The 23,124-nt window shown below is 39.6% G+C and overlaps 1 protein-coding gene across 1 annotated transcript in view; it reads right to left on the bottom strand.

The window, feature by feature from the left end:
* The window catches only part of atp1a3a (ATPase Na+/K+ transporting subunit alpha 3a), a 43,996-nt gene extending 21,309 nt beyond the window's left edge, over positions 1 to 22,687 (bottom strand). Inside the window, exons 1-6 of the mRNA XM_077194935.1 lie at positions 22,307 to 22,687; positions 5,413 to 5,529; positions 4,747 to 4,806; positions 2,174 to 2,377; positions 753 to 866; positions 149 to 283 (exon numbers count right to left, since the gene is read on the bottom strand). Of these exons, the coding sequence (XP_077051050.1) occupies positions 149 to 283; positions 753 to 866; positions 2,174 to 2,377; positions 4,747 to 4,806; positions 5,413 to 5,529; positions 22,307 to 22,312 (636 nt within the window). The 5' untranslated portion in view covers positions 22,313 to 22,687. The remainder of the gene's footprint in view (positions 1 to 148; positions 284 to 752; positions 867 to 2,173; positions 2,378 to 4,746; positions 4,807 to 5,412; positions 5,530 to 22,306) is intronic.
* Between the last annotated feature and the right edge of the window lie 437 nt (positions 22,688 to 23,124).

Genomic DNA, 23,124 nt, shown 5'->3' on the forward strand with positions numbered 1-23,124 from the left:
GCTATTAACTAAAAACTATTATTGCAGTATACATAAATCTCTGAATACAGTATATCCCACAATATCTCTACTGTAGACTACATGCAGGTGCACGAGAAATATTGCAAGTGTTCATAGTAAATATTTCCATCCATATTTGTCCAGGTACCTTGCAGCCGTGAGCAGAGATGACCCTGAGATCAGCAGGAATCCGGTCTCCTCCCTTCACCTCCACAAGATCACCAGCCACCACCTCCTCAGCGTTAATCTGCAGCTTCTCACCTTCACGGATCACTAAAGCTTGCTGTGGACCACACACACACACACGCGCACGCACACGTGCACGCACGCACACACACACACACACACACACACACACACACACACACACACACACACACACACACACACACACACACACACACACACACACACACACACACACACACACACACACACACACACACACACACATCAATTTCGACCTCTAATGACTCTACGACCAAAAGAGAGCATTAATACAGTCTAGAGGATTCAGAGACTCTGCGGAGGGATGTAATAATTAGGATTATGACCAGAGAGGCAAAACAGGGGATTATTAAGATTATTGGACAGTATATTGGTTATTTCAGTATTGCTCCTCGCTCTCCTTTTGATCCACTCAGACTGTTATTTTCAAGTTGAGAAGCACAACTAGAAATATGCAATGTGAAGGTTGGCACTTTTGAATTGTAATTTGGATAAAGGCTGTTGGAGGAAGTGGTTTTGTGTACCTGGGGGACCATGTTTTTGAAAGACTCCATGATCTTGGAGCTCTTGGCCTCCTGGAAGTAGGAGAAGCAGCCGGTGATGATGACCACAGCAGACAGAACGATCCCCAGATACAACTGCAGAGCAGAGGACAGGTTATCAAACTAGAAAATATCACTAACCATGATTTCTCTGATCCACCTTGTGAGCCCCATTTAGGGGACAAACCAAAATGGAAGACATCCCGGTCAAAATCCCCAATATATCACACCAGAAATCATGTAATTGAAGCAAACCATGAATAATTATTATAATATGGTAGTCTTTTTTCTCTGTTTTGGATGCATCATCATCATTTTTTTTTTGGCTCTTGTCACAGTGTATTCTTAACCTGAATTAGCACTGTTCATAGAGGTATGGTAGGAAACAACATTAGGTATTTATATCATGCAACACAAAATAAATGTTTTTTCTTCATGATACAGGAATTAGTTTCGTTTTTATTTGGTTATCAAAAGATTTGCGGACATCACTGGGTTTTAATTTGAGGTATAAAAACCTTACAATACCACATATTGAGACATAATAATATATTTATTCATATAACATAAATTGTCTGTCATTTTCTTCATTTCTAAGTCAATAAAGTGTATGCTAAATTAATAAATGTAATGTAAATGTAGTAATGAAACAAACTACCACTCAAAAGTATGGGGTCAGTAGTTTTTCAAAACAAATTAATACTTTCATTCAGCAAGGAAGCATTAAATTGATCTAAAGACTTTAACATTGTTACAACAAAAATTCCATTTAAAAAAAATCTATTTGAATATAACCTTTCTGTTCAAAGAATCCTTTAAAAAACTATCACAGTTTCCCCAAAAATATTAAGCAGCGCAACTGATTTCAACATTGATAATAATAATAATAATTGTTTCTTGGGCAGCAAATCAGCATATCAGAATGATTTCTGAAGGATCATGTGACACTGAAGACTGGAGTAATGATGCTGAATATTCATCTTTGCATCACAGGGATTTTTTTTGATTTTTTTTAAATATATCCTAATAGAAACTGCTATTTAAAATTGCATTAATATATCACAATACTGCTGTTTATACTGTATTTTTGATCAAATAAATGCAGGCTGGGTGAGATTTCAAAAACATTTAAAAATCCTACTGACCCCAAACTTTTGAACGTTAGTGTACAGTATATATTTCTTTGAGTGAAAAAAAAATCGCCAGAATATATGAATAGTTTTGAAAAGCTGTCAAAGGAGAAATATGCATTTTGGTCATGCTAATGGACCATTCTAACCAGTAAAAACGTAACCTCTTTAATAGGATAACCGATTATATCACAAACATGGACTTTTCTACTTGGAATAAAATTGTGTTAAATTTCTGCGGTGTTCTAATGAGGCGTGTGTGTGAGTTCTCACGTTGTCTCCCGCAGGCTCGTCCTCCGTGGCGGCCTGGATGGCGTAGGCCAGGAAACAGAGGATGGCTCCGATCCACAGCAGGATGGAGAAGCCTCCGAAGAGCTGTCGGCAGAATTTGACCCACTCTGGGGTGGTGGGGGGTGGGGTAAGAGCATTGGGTCCATCACGAGCGAGGTACTCCGCCGCCTTAGCGTTAGTCAGACCCTTCAGGGGACAAGAGAGTGTGAGAAGAAATCAGATTCAGTTCACATCAAACACTACTACTCTGCCACTAGGGGGCGATGCAGGCCGTGTGGCTAAGATCACAATTCCTGCTCTAAAAAAGTAGTGCTTTAGACAAGCTCATCACGGTTTACTTTTAAGCTGCTTTGGATGAGGAGAATATGTTTGTATACTATACGTGTGTTTTTTATGGCTTTTATGGCTCATATGGTATGATATAGGAGAATATGGAAGTCATACTCGAGAAGGGAAAAAAACACCTCAGTTTTATTTAGAGGCAAATATACGCAATTTAGTGCACTTGCTGATCTTTAAATGGCAAAAAAAGGTAAATTCCGTTGGTTGTAATGCAAATAGTATATCAGCCAATTTAAAATGCATATAAATACCACTCAATATCATCCAATAAGAATGATAATATTTAAATGTTAGTTTCATAATCAAAGCTCAGTGGTTTTTATTGTGGGGGCAAAACAATACAATGCAATTATAATTGAGAGAATTAAATACAAATAAATATTTCTCTGAAGTTTGGTGCATCATATTTGATACTCACATTTATAAGATTTTTTCTCTAAAAAATAATGTCTGGGTAATCAACTAAACCTAGGTTGCTTCAGTCTAGAAACTGTTCATCTTAAAAATTATTTCTAACAATATAAAAGTTATTCTTATGCTTGCTTGATCATGTTGTCAAATGTGATACAGTAGGCTTTATAGGGTTAAAAGAAGCTATATGTTTTGCAGTACATAGTGAAAGTATGACCGAGTTTCAGTGTCACATTTCAAATAAAAATACAATTCTGAGAATAAAGCTGTCTCATTACAAGAATAAATTAAAAATGTGATAATACAGACATAATGTTACAAGATTAAAGGGAGTAAGGACTAGGGATGGGTATCGAGTTCGATACTTTTAAGGCACCGACCGAATTGCCTCGTTACCATCAAGTATCAAAAAACCAGTGAGCCAATAATCATGAAGCATGATTGGCTGTGGCGGGGCATCTAGTTTACGCCTGTTACACCCAAAAACGGGGCTCACACGTTTTCTCTATAGGCGCGCGCGTTCACTGTACTGCAGAGATGACGAGTCAGCAATGCTGACTCAGAAACCACTAGTTTATTAATAAACAATTAAAAGGTCTCCTTGCTATTTTTTCCCAACACATTGATAATCATTAGGCTACTTTTGCCAGTGCTTTGTGGCAAGCTTTATGCAAGCGCTTGAGCGTGAGGCATATACAGTATTCCGCACTCCAGTGACCTATATGTGTCATTGAGTCTGTACAAAAAGTCAACAAACTGAAAAAATGTAGGTAATATGTAATGTAATCTTGTTAAAATGGATTTCATAAAATTGGTATCGAAAAAAGTATTGTTCAGAAACTGTCATGGTATCGGTGTCGATATCGATGTTGAAAATCTTTGAAAGATACCCAGCCCTATTCGGGATAGTTCACTCAATAGCGTTTTAAAACAAAATGGGTTTAAAATAAAAAACAGACTGCATTTACTTACATAGTATGTAACAAACATTTTTTTTAGTTTTTTTTTGTGTTCCATATAAGCAAGAAAGTCATCACAAAAACCAGGAAACAGACGATGTAACGTTATGTGAATAAAGTATAAATATTTAGAGATAAAAAATTCACAATAATAATAGGAATAGAGTGCCACAGCAGCCTCATCTATGAGGAAATGGAGGATTTAGTTCAATTATACTTGCATAAGATTCACCTAGAAAGAAATCCTTGGTCTTTTGAGGCATCAGCATCGATTTTGAGGCATTATCTTTAGTATCCGGACACATCAGCAGTTATGAAGGAAATTGAATTCATTCAGGAGAAAGAACAAGACAGACATTCAGGAAATTGCCTCTTTTCTGCAAATCTCAAACAACAAGTAGTGGTCGACTCCACTTCACTTTGATGTTTCTTTCCTTATGATTGTCATAATATTGCTAATTTAATACTCATAATACTATAACATTGTTCTCATAATTTTAACTTTAATCCCAAAATGTTATTAGTTTAATCCAGTGGTTCTTAGTGTAGCGTGCACAGGTTCTGGCAAGAAGAAGTGCATGAAGCTGAGCTCGCCAGATTATTTTAAAGGTTTGAAGAGGGGGACGGAGAGACCATAAAAGTTTGAGAACCGCTGCTTTAATCTAAAATTTTTATTCTCAAAACTATACCTTTATTCTAGTAAAAAGTCTATTATTAAATTATTCTCAAAACTTTAGTATTGTAATACTATTTTTGGATTCTCTTCAATGGTATCATATGGCTTTTTTCATGATTTATTTTTTAAAATGTATAAATTGTTCACTGCTGATGTGAGAAACTCACCTGTACAATGTCAGTGCTGAACTTTCGGCATACTTCTTCAATTGACATCTTATGCTCTGTCTGAGGAATTACAAAAAAAGAGAGTCTAAAACTGCACAAAGAAAGGATGAAATGCTTTATAGAGTGCAACTGAACACAGTTTAAATCACAACCTTGCTAAATTTGTTTCAAGGCAAAGTATTATTTGAAAATCAATACAATATGGTGTACTTAAATTTCTGTATGAGGCATGCCCGGTTCTAATGGGGTGCAAGAGGTTGCTAAGCACCCTCAGTTGATAGTAATAATATATTGGCAGAACAGATTTAGCAAACGCTCCAGTGCACGTTGGTGTTTGCGCTCTGGAGAACATCAAATATCTATTTACAATGTGTTTTTGCTGCGGTCTGCAATGTAGCCAATCACAGATGTAGTTGTTGATCTCTTGAACACAAAGGGCAATCAGAGGTGTTTAAGTTATGAATCCACTCATTGCTCAAAACGCCAGAGTTTTTATTCACTGCTGAGTTATGCAGGTTTGCAAAACCTCTCATTAACTAAAAAAGTGTATACACAAAGTAAGAGGTTTGTTGTGACTATATATGTTTGAAGTTTTTTTTACTAAATATTCATATACAGTACATCCAAGTATATGATATATTTTTTTTATATGTGGATGTGTCTTACCAGTGGCACTTCTTTCTTCAGGTCATCCATGTCTTTCCCTCCCTTTCCCTTCTTGGGGGACTCCTTCTCATCTTTGTCCTGCGTGGTCGCCACGCGGTAACTGTCCGACCGTCCATACTGCAGGAAAAACATTTTCTGTTTAGATCAGCTACATAATTGTACCTAGAATAAAGCCAGCTTACACTGGAAGTCAAAGCAATAACTATACTTTTTATTTCTACCACATAAATCAGGCTGTACGAACGTGCATATATATAAAACGCAAACAGCAAAATGAGAACATTACGCAAACCTGCAAGAATTAAATTAGCTGAATTGCACAAATATACTTTATGTATTTAATCTCACTTTATTAAATACCTTTGATGATCTAATTCAACCATATTAAGCAAAATTACTTTAGATAACTAAAAATTACTTTAGTTGTTCTTCTGCAATCCAGAATGGCAGCACAGCTGAAAGGTTTGTTTGACCTGCGCTCCCTACCGTACAGGCATGACTTTAGATTTCCTTCAGCCTGACTGTGCGTTCACACCGGACGCGAATAGCGCGTCAAATTCGCGTCTACCGCGTCTAGTTTGACGCATGACCCCTTTGTGTTAATTTGGGCGACAAGAGTGAAACTGACGTGCGTAAAAACAAAAGTTTGAAGCGAAATTTACGCGCGTCACGCGCATCAGAGCCGGAATATGGAATAAATAGCATACAAAATTAATGTCTCATATATTAAAATCAAGTTTTTATGTGGTAAAATATTTACTTCACCACGTGACAGCAGCGTGTAATGCGTCTTTGCATTGACTTAACATTGAAATCACTCGCGCTAGAGCGCACCGGACGCTCTATTCGCGTCCGGTGTGAACACACCATGAGGCTTATTCATTTAACCCTAAAACAGGCAACGTGACTCACGAGATACATCGTTTTTATTGTCTTTTTTGAGGCATAAGAACGATTTTTTCATCAAATCCTTTTATCACTTATGACAGCCTGGTCTGTCTTGAGTATGCTGGTCACATAATTTGCTTCAAATTTTTTGTGATCAATTAGTCAGCCTGACCTAAATCCAACATGGCTGCCAGTGGTGCAGAACATTCAGATTTTGAGATAAGTAAATATATATTAAACTTACTTTTCTTCCGAAAAAAAAAAAAGAATACTGCTAACATTAATTGTGAACATTGTCTTAAGGTGCTGAAGGAGAAAATTAAGTAATATGTTGTTCATGTTGTTATTTAGCACGTTATGAAATTTATGTAACTCCTGAGACACGTTGCCTGTTTGGGGTATAAAGGGATTAAACTAGCTCTATTTAAAATGCACTATTCAAACTTAAATGATTGTAATTCAAGAATGCGTTGGAATATAGACATAAGTTTGGTCTTGTTTTAAAGAAAACAGTCAGCAGATTATTGTTGAAGTGAAAGCACTTCAAAAAATGAAAGTATGAAAAAGTTATGGAAGTTTAAACTTACATTAAATAAAATATACTGTACTTAATATTTTTTCTTTTTTATAGAATATGTATTTTACTAAATATTTTTTACTATAAAATCAAAGCCATATATCTAACCAAGTTGTGTTCCAAATTTGAAGTTGATGTCACAAAAATTGAAGTTCCCATGAGATTTTGTTTAGGCATAATACTAAAAATAGCCACCGGGTGACTTACATTCCATTGAATTTAATTGTATGCATTCTGCCATAACAAATTAATAAATTTCTGTCCAAATATCACTTCTTTCACAAAATATGGAACCTTGAGACCTTTCTGACAATATGTGTTTTGTCAAGATTGGAAAAGGTTTTGATCTCAAACTATGAAACATGACGATGCCCAAAAGGGGAGGAGCCCGATAAAAGAATTTAGAGTACCGTTTCTATGGTAACGCAACGTCCAATTTCAAAATGGGTTCCACAGGCTGAATCTTGAGTTCGTAAGCTTTCGAATGATATATCATTTCTCAACATTAGATCAGGTGAAGTATGGGATATAGTTGTTTTAAACATGCAGTGGCAGTAACAGTTAATATTGGTCCTTTTTTATACCCTAATCAGGCAACGTGTCTCAGGAGACACAAGTCATAAAATCCAAAATATATCAAATTTAAAAAAAAATATTTTGGATATGTTTAATTTAAGTCCAGATGATATAAAAAATGACATGAAATTATTTTTTTGCTTAGCATTTTCCACTCTTGCCTGTTTAAGGGTTAATTTTTGGTGTGAAAGGTATGGAAGCCTGTTTCCGCTACAGAATAAAAAAGGTAATTTTTTTATCTCGCAATTCCAACTTTTTTCTCCGAATTGTGTGATATAAATTCGCAATTGCGAATTAATAAACTCAGAATTGTGAGTTTATATCTTTATACCTTTTAAAAGACCCATATAGACTTTTCCACGGATAAAAAGTGACATTTTTTTATGGAATATTGCGGTATTATTTATTTGCGGTCTTCTCTTCCCTGATGATGTGTTTAAGGAATTCCATATCAAGAGAAATCGAAAAACAAACTGGTGTGACATAATTTCTAACAAAATCAGGCCAAAACGAAGTTTGTGTGGAGTTTGGGAGCTCGAGAAAAGTTCGCTCTGACTGGTTAACCCATTCAAACTACCATTGATCCGTGACGATGACATAATAAGTGGTGTGACTCTGACGCTCCGCCTTTTTTGACATGGAAATCTTCTCCGGTCAGATGCAACTAAAAACATGAACACACGGGAGAAATTGAAATTGTAATTCTAATTGATTCTAACTGATGCTGTTTTCCATCTTTAATACTCTAAAGCTGTAAAGCTTGTATAAAGTGGTATAAATAAACATAATGTGACTTGACAAATCGTTAATTAAATGCTTTCTTAACTGCTGTTTTCTCATCACTGTCATTCTTGTTGTGTGTTTATTTGGTTATTGACAGGAAAGTGCACAGGAAATGTTTACATATTCATCTAAACGCTGCTCTCAGCCGGGTGGGCAGCGTCAGGATGTTCGCTAACAGGAATCCACTGTCATGTATTTCAAACTTTTTACCCCTAAGCGAAGAACGAAAAAGAACTTTGCCGTGAGTATATCGGGCCCTTTACTGGCTCGAGGGCGGAACAACCTGTCACTCACATGAGATCGACCAATATCAAAACACACCATCCAATCGATTTCTGATGGACGAAAAATCAAGTCACGCACTACATTTTTTCCTTATTCGGGAAGCCATTTCTCTCGTATATACATCATAATAGGGAAGAAAAGACTATCACAACTTCGTTCCTTGCCAAATTAGCATGCACTGCGAGAGACGCACAGTTCAGCAACCGAGGAACTGACTCTTTCCATCACTAAAGAGGAGAGGAGAAATGCCAACCAGATCATGCTTCATCCACAATCCTGATTATCTTTGAAACCGCGAAGCTTAACCAGGAACCCCATGCGGGATATGGGGTGGTATAAGCGTGGGGGCCGTTGAGGGTGGTCTAGTGAGCTTAAATTCACATTAGGGCTTTTCATCGATGTGGCATCCCCTGATTTGTCATGTGTGCTTCTGTGACCTATTTTAGCTTGCATGCACAACCAGATGGCATTATGGTTAAATCCACCATTACAGCACACCAGCTTGCTTAGATGTTAAAACGCAATGCATAAAATTTATCCGTAAATATATATATATATATATATATATATATATATATATATATATATCAGATTACAAATACTGAATGATACTAAAAAAGCTATCATGTATTAGCTACTATTATTTGTCATTTGAAACAAATGATATTTACGGTGGCCGAGAGAGCTCAACGCGCTGAACCCAGCTGGGACGTGCTTATTGCTTGTGAGCATCCCTATGCCCTACTCCCTTCGAGGGGCAGACGGCAGAGCTCTTCAAGTGGGACTTTGGAGTGAGCAGGGCACTAGTGTGCCATTATGAAACCGTTTAGAACGCACTTGATGAAGGGAGCAACGAAAGACAAGTCATTTCCTCATTATTTTCACCTGGGATGTTCCCATGACAACGCAGCACTTTGTCCATCAGCTGAATAGCTGTTCTGATGACAGAAATATAATGCGGGTAACATAACGGTTGCTAATAAATGTAATTTTTTTATTTTTACTTTACAATAATTTTTTTTTAAATATGCGCTATATATCTGTGTCAGTGTCTCAACTTTACCCTACATTACCTAACATTTCTTATGAAACATTTCTTTATGAAAATTTAAACATAACATTGTACAGTGTAACTGATGTATAGATTAACATCTTTCCTTCATGTTCTTCTTCTCTATCTTTTTTTTTAATTTATTTTAGTTTTCAGCTCATTGCTCTTCTCTCATTTGTATTCTGATGACATTGAACATATTGTTAATACATTTTGTATATTGTATACAAGTTGTATGTCATAAAAATGTAATCTCTGTATGTTTTGCGAAAAAAACAAAGTTAAAATAAATACAATAAAGTAAAGTAGAATTTTGAGCTGTACGCACGTCCCAGCTGGGTTCGTCACTTATTTGGTTCCCCCGGAAACATTTCCGTTGTGGTCTGTGTGACTTGCAGCGCGTTTCTGTATTTGGTTGTGTTGTGAACTTTTGCAGCGCGTTTCTGTATTTGGTTGTGTTGTGAACTTTTGCAGCGCGTTTCTGTATTTGGTTGTGTTGTGAGTATTTGGAGCACACGTGTGTTGTGAAACTGATGAAGATGTTTTCTTAATTTGCAGGTGTTTTTTCTATTTGCATGTGTTTTTTTCAACTTGCATGCGTTTTCTTAAGTTGCAGCACGTTGAGCTCTCTCGGCCACCGTAGATATTTCATCATGTTCAGAAACTATACAGGTATTATAGTATTAATAAAAACAGAGGGGACACAAATCATACAAGCCATAAAAAGATTCCTAAAATGATGATAAAACAACTCTTTAACCACTTTTTTCTAATGAAATCCAGTATGCTCATCATTATATATTCAACAGACTTGCTTATATTTAAAAAAGGATAAGGATAAAAAATAAACCCTATACACTACAAATTGCATAATGGCCAAAATTGTAGCATCCCTGTGGCAGCGTGTTGAAACGGTTTGACCATCTGTCAAGGATTCCCTCTTTATATCCTCTGGGTGAGATGGCAATGCAGGATTAAGACTGTTTACTACAGTCTGGATTAACCCACTGAACAACTGTAATCCTGCAGTCCTCCCTCCTTTTCTCCTATTCATACATTCAATCACTCATATTCTTTGAGATGAATTATATACTGTCTGTATATATGTATGTATATATTCTCTTAACGCCTCCACTGACTGAGTTTTTTGTCTAATGTAGTCTAACCAACTTGATAGCATGGCCTTACTTGGGTACACTGTGTTCTCACTGTATTCATTCATGACAACATCCTCCCTTTGACTGTTCGCAGTTGACTCTTCATCGTTCATGCAATCCTGCACACGTGCATTCACAGTTATATACTCAGTCATGAGTCACCCTGAGATCAGATGTGTGACACGTGCACATTCATGTCAAAGCTCATTGGCCGCTGTGCCATAGGATGTGTGATCGGAAAGCTTCCGGAGAACTGTGGCTGCTCCACTTTAAGTAAATCCATAGGGTATCGTCTCAGGACTGATTTAAATTACGTTCCCTGAGACAAACGACTGAAACGTAAGAGGTGCCTGGATGAGGACTTAAAGTTTCAGACCATCATGTTAATATTAAAGAAATTGTTTACTCAGAAATGAAAATTCCATCATCATTTTTTCAGCCACATGTCCAAACATCTAAAGTTTTCTTTATTCTTCAGACTAGACTGTAAAGAAATGATTTTTTGAAGATTACTGGTGTACGTTTTAAAAGAAAATACTACTTCAAAATTTTACATTTAATCCAATGTGTTATTTTGCCATTTCTTTGCAATTATTTGTGAAATTTATAAACAATTTCTGTCACGGTTGGTAAATCCTATGTCTCATTCATGTCTCGTGTTTCTGTTGTTACATATGTGTGTGTGCTGATTAGAGGGGCGTGGCTGCTCATCAGAGCTCATTCAGTAATCACTCATCACCAGCTGCAGTCTATCATCCCGGTCTATTTAATCTCACCCATTTCTCATCTCCATTGTCAGATCGTTGTTTGTGATGTCCGGTGTTTGATCCCTCTTCGTTCCAGTATCCTTCGTTGTTCCTGTCTGTTCCCTGTGGATGTTCTGGATTCGTCTTGTTGATCGTCACCTCACTTCACCTGCACTGTATCCATCTGACCATCGAGTCCCTGCGCCACTTACCTGCCTGTCTGTGAACCACGTACTGAGTTTTCAACCTTGCCTGTCTGTGAACCACGTACTGAGTTTTCAACCTTACCTGTCTGTGAACCACGTACTGAGTTTTCAATAAATATTGTTACTTGCAATTGCTTCCGTAGTAATTACGTTACAGAACGATCTGACCAGAAATGGAAGCAGCGAGTGACAATCCTGAGACGTTGGAGGATTTCGTCAATAACAGCAGACGGCGGATGGAGAATCAAGAGAGAAATATCAACGACACCGCTCGTGCTGTTCAGGCGTTAGTGGCGCAGGTGTCCGGGCTCACCCAGCAAGTCCAACAGCTGCGTATTCCCGCTGCGCCGGTCCCACCGCCGATTCCCCAAATACCACCAGTGGACCCCTCCCAGTCGGAACCACGATTACCAGCCCCAGAGACATACTCAGGTGAACCCAATTTTTGTCGAGCTTTCCTAACTAGATGCTCCATGCATTTCTCCCTCCAGCCCAGAACCTTCCGGGAGGAAAGAACTAAAGTGGCTTTCGTGCTAACGCTGCTGACTGGGAGAGCGGCACTATGGGGAACGGCGGTGTGAGAAAACCAGGAAGACTGCTGCACCTCGTTCCAAGCGCTCTCCGACGAGATGAAACGGGTCTTCGACCGTACCTTAGGAGGCAGAGAAGCGGCCAGATTGCTGGCCGAGTTACGTCAAGGACATCGATCCGTGTCGGACTACTCGATCGAGTTTCGGACCCTGGTGGCGGAGAGCCAATGGAACGAGGAGGCGCAGTGGGATATGTTCCTGCATGGGTTGGCTGACCGCGTCCAAAAGGAGATTTATGCCATGGACTTACCACCGAAACTCAACGATTTAATCGCGCTAGCACTGAGAGTGGACGCCAGACTGTCTCGTGTGGAGCGAAGAGGACCCAACTACCGTTCTTCGGCGGAATCGGAGGGTCACCGTGCTGGAGGTGGGGACGCGGTCAGCCCCGTCTACGATCCCGAGCCCATGCAGGTAGGTCGAGCCCGGCTTTCCCGGGAGGAGAGGGAGAGGCGGAGATCCCAGGGCCTTTGCTTGTACTGTGGAGGAGCGGGACACTTTGCCTACAACTGCCCGTTAAAAGGCCCAGCCCGGTAGTAAGTATGAGGCTACTATCGGGTGGGATCTCCGCCGAGAAGACCTCATCGACATCGACTCTCCTTCCGGTTAGACTCCGATGGTCCAACCACCGTCACGATTGTCATGCACTTCTGGACTCGGGCGCCGAAGGTAACTTCATGGATCACAACTTTGCACTCAAGCACCAAGTTCCCCTCAAACCACTCACCCATCAGATTGCAGTTCACGCCCTCAACGGTCAGAAACTCCCCACCATATCTCTGGTTACTGAAGATATCATCCTCACCACATCAGGCAATCACTCAGAAACCATCTCATTCTACATCCTGGACACTCAGCTTGCACCCATAGTTCTTGGTCACCCATGGCTCACTCGTCACAATCCCAAAATAGACTGGCAACTCAAATCCGTAGCGGCTTGGAGCAGTTTTTGTCATAAGTCATGTCTTGTCTCTGCTTGTCCGTCTGTTTCTGTTCATGTGTTACAGGAGGAGACAGTGGATTTATCTAACGTGCCCACGGAGTATCGGGATCTGAAGGAGGTGTTCAGTAAGTCTCGGGCTGATTCTCTCCCTCCACATCGTCCCTATGACTGTGCTATAGAATTATTGCCAGGTACGTCTCCGCCTAAGGGCAAATTATATTCACTCTCTGTCCCAGAGAGAGAGGTCATGGAGAAATACATTTCTGATTCTCTAGCAACAGGGTTCATCCGCCCTTCCTCTTCTCCTGCGGGGGCGGGGTTCTTTTTTGTGGGGAAAAAGGATGGATCGTTGCGACCTTGTATTGATTACCGGGGGCTGAACAACATCACGGTAAAGAATACATATCCTTTGCCATTGATGTCTTCAGCTTTCGAGAGGTTGCAAGGAGCATCCGTCTTCACGAAATTGGATTTAAGAAATGCTTATCATTTGGTCCGCATTAGGGAGGGGGATGAATGGAAGACCGCATTTAACACCCCTAGGGGGCACTTTGAATATTTGGTCATGCCTTTCGGCTTGTCCAATAGCCCAGCGGTCTTCCAAGCACTTGTCAATGACGTGTTGCGAGACATGATCGATCAATTCATATATGTCTACCTGGATGATATATTGATTTTTTCATCGTCTCTCCAGGAACACGTGCAACACGTACGACAGGTGCTTCAGAGGTTGTTAGAGAATGGGCTTTTTGTCAAGGCGGAGAAATGCGTGTTTCATGCACAGTCTGTTCCTTTCCTAGGTCACATCATCTCGGTTGAGGGAATGCGCATGGATCCTGACAAGGTTAAGGCTGTGGTAAATTGGCCAAGTCCTGATTCCCGTAAGGCCCTACTGAGGTTTCTGGGGTTCGCCAATTTTTACCGGCGTTTTATTCGCAATTTCAGCCGACTAGCCGCGCCTCTGACTGCCTTGACCTCCCCCAGAACGACGTTCAGGTGGTCAGACGCAGCAGAAGCTGCGTTTGCCAAACTGAAGAGCTGCTTTGTTTCAGCTCCCATCCTGATAACCCCTGATCCATCACGTCAGTTCGTGGTGGAGGTCGATGCGTCAGAGGTGGGGGTAGGTGCAGTGTTATCCCAGCGCTCTCCTTCAGACGACAAGATGCACCCTTGCGCGTTTTTTTCCCATCGTTTGTCACCTGCCGAAAGCAATTATGACATTGGCAACAGAGAGTTGTTGGCAGTCAAGTTAGCATTGGAAGAGTGGCGCCACTGGTTAGAAGGGTCGGGGGTACCTTTTATCGTCTGGACCGATCACAAGAATTTGGAATACATTCGTACGGCTAAAAGACTCAATTCCAGGCAGGCTCGGTGGGCTCTTTTTTTGGGACGTTTTGACTTTACTCTCTCGTACCGCCCGGGTTCTAAAAACATCAAACCCGATTCTTTATCGCGCATTTTTGACCGTTCCGATCGCCCGTCTACTCCCGAGTGCATTTTACCTGAGAATCTATTCATCTCTACACTCACATGGGAGGTCGAATCGAAGGTCAAGAAGGCCTTAGAAGGGGTAACGCCTCCGACTCGTTGCCCACCGAACCGGTTGTTTGTGCCGGAGAGTTTACGGTCCAGCGTTATTCAGTGGGGTCACTGTTCCAATGTGGCTTGTCACCCAGGAGTCAATCGTACTATGTTTTTAGTCAAGCAACGATTCTGGTGGCCTCTCATGGCTTGTGATGTTCGCAATTTTGTATTGGCTTGCTCAGTTTGTGCCACAGGTAAGACTTCCAATCGATCTCCGGACGGGTTACTCCAACCGCTGCCGGTGCCTTCGAGACCCTGGTCCCATATCGCACTAGATTTTATTACCGCCCTCCCACCCTCCCAGGGTCACACGGTAGTTTTGACCGTGGTGGACCGGTTCTCGAAGGCGGCCCATTTCATTCCCTTGCCCAAATTACCCTCAGCCAAGGAGACAGCGGTCACTGTCGTTGACCACGTCTTTCGGATTCATGGCCTCCCGACAGACGTGGTTTCTGACAGAGGACCCCAATTTGTATCCAAATTTTGGAGAGAGTTTTGTAAACTTCTGGGGGCGACTGTGAGTCTGTCCTCTGGGTTCCATCCCCAGAGCAATGGTCAAACTGAGCGCGCCAACCAGGATTTGGAACGAATGTTGCGATGTTTAGTGTCCAAGAATCCTTCCTCGTGGAGTCAGCAACTTTCTATGGTGGAGTACGCCCACAATACGTTGCCAGTGTCATCCACGGGCCTATCACCATTTGAGTGTAGCGTAGGTTACCAGCCACCAATTTTTCCTAGTCTGGAATCCGAAGTCGCGGTCCCCTCCGCCCACGCCTTCGTCCAGAGGTGTCATCGCACTTGGACGAGAGCCCGTGAGACTCTACTCCAAGTGGGGGCGCGCACCAAGGCCAAAGCCGATCGCCACCGGCGGAAGCCTCCCGTATACGTCGTCGGTTCTAAAGTGTGGCTTTCTACCAAGGATATTCCTCTCCGTTCCGTTTCGAATAAACTTGCACCTAAATTCATTGGCCCGTTTGCTGTCACTAAAATCATTAGTCCGGTGACAGTCCGCCTGAATCTTTCTCCAGTGTACAGGAGAATCCATCCCGTCTTTCATGTTTCCAAAATTAAACCCGTCTTTTATGCTCGCATTAATCCGCCAGTCCTGGTTCCCCCCCCGCCGCGCCTCGTAGATGGGGAATCCACATATTCGGTTAATCGTATTCTGGACTCGAGACGGAGGGGACGCGGATTACAGTACTTGGTGGACTGGGAAGGTTACGGTCCGGAGGAGAGAAGTTGGGTGCCAGCTAGAGACATTCTGGATCACTCCCTTATCGATGATTACAATCGACAGGTAAGGGAGTCTGGGAACGCCAGGAGGCGTTCCTAGGGAAGGGGGTACTGTCACGGTTGGTAAATCCTATGTCTCATTCATGTCTCGTGTTTCTGTTGTTACATATGTGTGTGTGCTGATTAGAGGGGCGTGGCTGCTCATCAGAGCTCATTCAGTAATCACTCATCACCAGCTGCAGTCTATCATCCCGGTCTATTTAATCTCACCCATTTCTCATCTCCATTGTCAGATCGTTGTTTGTGATGTCCGGTGTTTGATCCCTCTTCGTTCCAGTATCCTTCGTTGTTCCTGTCTGTTCCCTGTGGATGTTCTGGATTCGTCTTGTTGATCGTCACCTCACTTCACCTGCACTGTATCCATCTGACCATCGAGTCCCTGCGCCACTTACCTGCCTGTCTGTGAACCACGTACTGAGTTTTCAACCTTGCCTGTCTGTGAACCACGTACTGAGTTTTCAACCTTACCTGTCTGTGAACCACGTACTGAGTTTTCAATAAATATTGTTACTTGCAATTGCTTCCGTAGTAATTACGTTACAATTTCTGAGTGAAAATAGTTTCCAAGTAGGCTAAATCCTACAGCTATTTTTTTCAGTGTACAAAAAGATGTTCACTTTTACATACAAATAAAGTTAATGATCTCTTAGTCTAAAAATGATCCAAAAACAACATAAAAATAGTCCATAAAGGCACGTTTACACCAATGACGATAACTATAACAATAACGATGAAGATATTGTTTTAAAAAATCGTTCTAAATATAAAAGAATAGACGAGTCCACACCACAACTATAACGATAACGGCACAGAGAAATGATATTGTTGGAAACACTTTTAGTAAAAAAAATTTTTCCAGATGATGAACGATAAAACATTGACAGCTAATCAGAATCAATCCAGCTTTAAAGAGGTTTCAGAGCATTTAAAGCGGCAGGCGACACATCTGCAACACGCTTAGAATAAACACAATTATATCTTCCGCTCATGCGGATGCTAATATAGTGATCGTCAAAGTTATCTTTATAGATAAGAATTAAATATTTGGTATCATTGATACATAGCTATTTTATGGCTTCTAAAGACTTGCATGGTTTGTATGGACCACCTTTATGATGCTTTTTGTCATTTTTGGAGTTTGACAGCCATTGGTCCAAATTCACTTTCATTATATGTAAAAGAGCAGTGTGAACATTCTGTCCAACATCTCCTTTTGTGCTTCACACAAGAAAATCTTACAGATTTAGAACATATATGGTAAATTAGTAAATTATTCATGTAAGAAATTAATTTTCTGGAGAACTAATGTATTATGAGCTAGTGGATATCAACAAATAAATCACAAAATGGTAGTGATTGTAATGATTTGTAATGATAATGATAAAAAATTGCAATGGTAATGATAGCTCTCTCATCTATTTCAAATGGATTCTCAGTCTCTAAGTCCAAGGCTTCATCTAATGGCCTTGAGGACATGGAAACACACAGTGTTCTGTACATGTAGTAGTGAATTAACAACATGCATTCAAACCCTCCATAAACCTTTTAACAAAACCTTGCTTCTTGATAACTACATATAAAGACATCAATGAAACAAACCACATAAAATGTTGATGCTAAATAACTAGACGTTAGAGCTGTCTTTCATGCAGCAGTAGTGAGAGAGTGATGGGTGTTTAATTCAAATGTGATATGGATGTAGACATCTCAGCAGTGCAGGGAGTCATGTCCACAAATTAAGCATATTGTACATGCATTCATAGACAAAATTAGTATGTTAGTGCGCAATGGATTTATAAAGTGAGGGTGTAAATTAAAATGTCAGTTCTGTTTATTGAATATCACTTTAGTAAGAAAGTGTTTCATAACAAATGTAATAAGACAACCTTAAGTGTTGAAAATACTGGTTTAAATCTCATGTACAACTTGTCCCAATCATAACCACAAAAATTGAGAATTGAAGCTGTTTTCATGAACATTATGATTTTGGAATTGTGAAATTATTTTTTAGAATAAAATAATTATTCTAAATAAATGTTTGTAAATCAAATTTTTATAATTCAATAAGCTCATTTGAATAAAAATCATTGCACATAGTATTTTTTTACTGTCAAAATGACATTAATGGGAATTTATGAAAATCATTGATAAAAATAATAAATGTTATGAAACTAATCACAATGCAATAAATGATCCTAAAATAAGATTTATTTTCTTCATGCAAACTATATTTTGATTTTATTTAATTTGATTTTAGGGTCAAATGTGACGATTTATATATGCTATTAAAAAGAGTAAGACACAATTCACTATCTCATTTGAATATATAAAGGTTGCAATTCTATAAATAAACCTTGATATAATCTTAAAGAGGGGAAAAACATTTAATATGTGTTGTGGCTAAAAATGCCATAATCCGTGTGTCTACTAAACTTCTTAAGTAATTAGAATTTAAATTCTGTATAATAACACAGAATCAGTTTTAGAGCACCCCAGACTGTTTGTTCATAAAATCATGGATGGTCACTGTTGTGATTATCTAAATGTACAGGAAAGTAACCTTGACGTGGAACAAACTGATTAAAACCTGCTATTGACTTTTGAGGGCCAATCAAATTAGCTTTCTGGCTGACCTTGAAGGCCCCACAGGATATGACATCATGTTGGTGTCTGGCAAATTGACTTATAGCGTGTCTGCTAGCTTTGCTTCATATATATGACCATGGGCTTTGACACAAAATAAGGCTTGATCGCATGCTTTAGTGGAAAAGTGCACACATCCAAAATCACTCAATGAGAATGAGCTATTGAACGGCGTCCATTACACAACCATATATTATCAGACATTTCACCACCAGTCTCTTTCTCATTCGCGCAGCATACACAATTATCAATCACGCAACATGTAAATCACTTTGAAGTTCAACAAATAGATATCTAAACATCATTGTCACCACCTTTACCTCAACGATAAATTGATATATTATCAAAACAAAATGGTGGCAGACCCCATAGTGGGATTCTAGGAAACTAAGACAAAAAGAAACCTTTTAAGCTCAAACCCAAGTTCAAATGTAAATGCTTTAACTGAGTTTATAAAACTGATTTCACACTAGCAGATGACTTTCCTGCTATTCTAAACAACCTAATCACCTGCAGTTCCCTTGAAGCCTTCAGACAGACTTGGATCTTTGGATGCATGTCCCAAGGGCATCGCATTCACCCTCCAAGAAACATTCACGGCATACTAATTGCCGACAACCCCAAACACCTGAGCCTCCTGTTCTTAAGGTGACGCCAGGTAACCGCCTGCCCCATCGTTCACCCTTGCTGCCCTGCACACCCTTATTATTATTATTATTCCCTTACTGTATCAGCCCATCCCTGGTACCATTTCAAAGCTCAAAACCGGCTATATGGATTATCATATGCTTACAGTCTACATTGTATGCTGCCTACTTTTTCTCACTGTAAAAAAAAGAGATGCAGCCTTAATTTTTTTAATACAATCAACTTGGATGTTTAAGTCATTTCAGCCTTATTTTTTTAAATACAATCAACTTGGATGTTTAAGTCATTTCAACTTAAATTACATTAAACTGACTTAACAAATAGTTGAATCTTGTATAACTATTTAAAAAAAGTTGAAAATTGCTTAACTTCTTTTGACGAGTTAAAGCAATGTAAAAACATATGTTGTCATAACTTTTTGATATTATAACCTTTTACAGAGTGCCATGTGAAACAGAACCCATGCAAATGTTACATTGCATGATTAATTCAGGGAGTGATCTTAAACATCGTTATCATCTCTGAAATAAAAGGTTTAAATTTTAAATGTAAAAATGTATATATTTAAAAATGGATTAAATTTTATTAACTTTCAAATATTGTTTCAAAAAACACCCTTTCCATTCCACAAAAGATTCTTTACGGTGAAAAAGGTTCTTCAGGTTATTTAAAATGTTCTTCACACTTAAGAAAAAAAAGGTCATTTTAAGAACTGTTTACTGAAAGTTCTTTGGGATAGTACTTCCTGTTTAGAAAAGCACTGCATTGTGAGATACTATGTTGTGCTATGTCTGAAATCACAAAATTTTTCACTCATTCACTATTCCTATATAGTGAATGTCATTTAGTGCTGTAGGAACGGGTCGGAAAGGATTGAATAATAATAGGCCAACCACGTACCGAACTACATGTACGTAAATCAGTGACAGTAAATCAATGCAATAAATCTTCATTCTGTTTGCCACATATTTTTGTTCATAATGATTGGAAATAGGCTATAAACAACTGCAAGTATCAAAATGTATATCAATATAAGATGCGTACAGGTATTCTATCCATGCAAAAATGAATACTGTACACACATTACACTGTAGCCTACACTCACTGTACTAGAAACTGTAACAGGCTACAGATATTTCCAAACACCCTGCAAGAAACGTTCACCTCACACAAATTGCCAACATCCCCAAGCACCTGAGCCTCCAACAAATGAGTCACTACTACCTCTCTCAAGGTGACACCAGGTAAAAACCTCTTGTAACCCCATCATTTACATTCCATGATCAATTTATTCTCCATCCCCACCACCCTCTCAAGCTCCGACCTTTCATTTCGCCTTAGCGTATTTCGCCAATCACGCATCCTCTACCCATTGATTGATTAGCTCAAGACCAATCAATCACCAGCGACTGTGAATATGACCCGCCCTCTCTTCATCACATCCCTCCTGGCGCTACACAGACCAATCGCTGTGCGTGTTCGGGAATTTCCACTCTCATTGATCAGCCTACACCGACCATCGAGCCCGGTCATCCCTACGGGCGTCACGACCGATACCGATATCAGCATGAAAAAACGACACAGAAACCGAGATTCAAAACGTTCCGTTCCATGAAAAGGTATCCTTTGAAGGAGACACAGTCTTCCATTAGGCTACACAACAACTCCATTTAATTGCTCACTGATATGTTTCAGTTCTGCATATTGCAAGGTCACAAAAAATAAGCTAACGTTAGTTCGATTTATTCGCGTTTCTATCGTGAATCATCAGACATCCATTTTGATGGAGCTTGTCTGCGCGTCTTCTGGTCAATATAGCCAACTGTCATAATTGATACACAAGTTTATTGTTGCATAGTCGGCTGTGAGACTACTGAAATGGGTCAGTCCAGATTGCAGTCATCCCAAATCCATACGCTACGCTCCCCCCACCCATCTGGGGTTAACGCCTTTTATTTAGGAGTCTGGCAGAATTTCTCCTCGGACAGACTTGTAGACGGTTTACAGGAAATAATTGTCCCCCTGGATAATTTAAGATGTCGCTTTCCTAGTTAGTAACGTTACACTTTGTTATCGTAATTGAAAGGAAATAGTCAATGTAAGATACTACATCGGTGGATTTCAAAAAGGTAGATAGGCTACATGTTATCCGAGTTCACAAATGAGGACTAAAAAAAGATCTCTCTATGACAATGTAAGCTTTTGGTGTCGTTTTAAAATCGTAATCCCAAATCGCTAGCCGCAAATGGTCATTACTACGGTCGTCAACGGTAACGTTAGGCTATTCCTGACGCGCGGTCACGTTTGACTGAACGAACAGAGACGCAAACAGAAACCTTATATACATACTGTAGCCTATTACTGAATGTGTGTTATTATGATATCTCACCATCATGTAGGCTATTTGAAACATATTAGTTATCACATTTTTGCGTTTATCAGTGCGCCTTTAATGGATCAAATGAGACGAGTAGGCTAGAGCATTTCCAATTTTTAGCGATCTAATGTTATGCCAAACGCCTTTAACATTAATGATGTATATGACATGTGCATTTAAATTAACCAATATATGTTTCATTTGTTCCCTTTAACTAGCCTATATCATGGCGCATCTGACTTGTGGAAAAATGAAGCATCCGGCTTGACACAAATTCCAAACGGTCGTGCAGCGTTATTTCACAATGTCAGTGATGTTACAGGCTACTAGCAGTCTCACAAAATAGCCTAACCGATTAATGTTTGTATATCATTTACAGTATTGTCATTAGTAAGCAATGAGTTGTAAGAAATACACGCACCTGTTAAATGCAACGATTTGACAGAGGCTAAATTACATACAGACATGTTGCCATTCAAATATCATAACCCCGAAATATTCTAAAGGTGTCATACAGAATGTGCAAGCAATTAAAATAGATTCTTACCCCCATTTTGGAGCCGTCAGTCGCGGTCTCTACAGTTTATCAACTGTGCTTGGTTTCAGGCAAGCGGGAGAGAAGAAAAAATGAAGCTCTTCAACGGATAACGACTGGCAGCGTTTGAACGACCCTCTTTCTATAAATTAAATCTATACCTACACACGGTTACCATGCATAATAATGAATTAGAGGGGCTCTACATGAATAAAAAACTGAAAGAATGGGCCAAGCTTCATTGGTATTAAAAGCACATGTGGCTGACTTTGATATAATGATAGAATAGCATATGCAGCGCAGAGGATTATGAAGCTTCTCCGGCTGAATGATGCCAGTGAGATTTAGAGCCGATGCGCTCTCTGCCTTTCTGTGTCCTTCCGCCGCTACTGCTCCATGCCGCGGCACACATTTTGTATCCCTCCGCGTGTGACAGTAGCATAGACAGTAAAAGAAAGGACAGTAGCTCCGTAAACACATGTAATGTAATGTTATTAAAAAGAGATAATGTTCCAGAAGAATCCGGTTAAATTAAGCGAATATTACAAGTAGCTCAGCAACAACAACAAAAAAATTAATAGATAATTATACTGAATCATGGTCAAACCACTGGACGGGCAATAATGGACCATGGTAGGCTACTAACTTATACAATGATGTTCTGAGCATGTAGCCTCCCATGGTATTCTTTGAAACACCTTGGAGTGCAAATACCGTGGTTGACGAATACGGTAATCATTCAGGTAGGCCTATATCAAAACACCAGGCCAGGAACATTTTTTCTTAATGGTCAAAAGTGGAGCTGGAACCTGCAAACATGAACAAAACAC

Source organism: Siphateles boraxobius, unplaced genomic scaffold, assembly GCF_051911475.1.
Source record: "Siphateles boraxobius isolate OS27281-9 unplaced genomic scaffold, OSU_SipBor_1 33, whole genome shotgun sequence".
Lineage (NCBI taxonomy): Eukaryota > Metazoa > Chordata > Actinopteri > Cypriniformes > Leuciscidae > Siphateles > Siphateles boraxobius.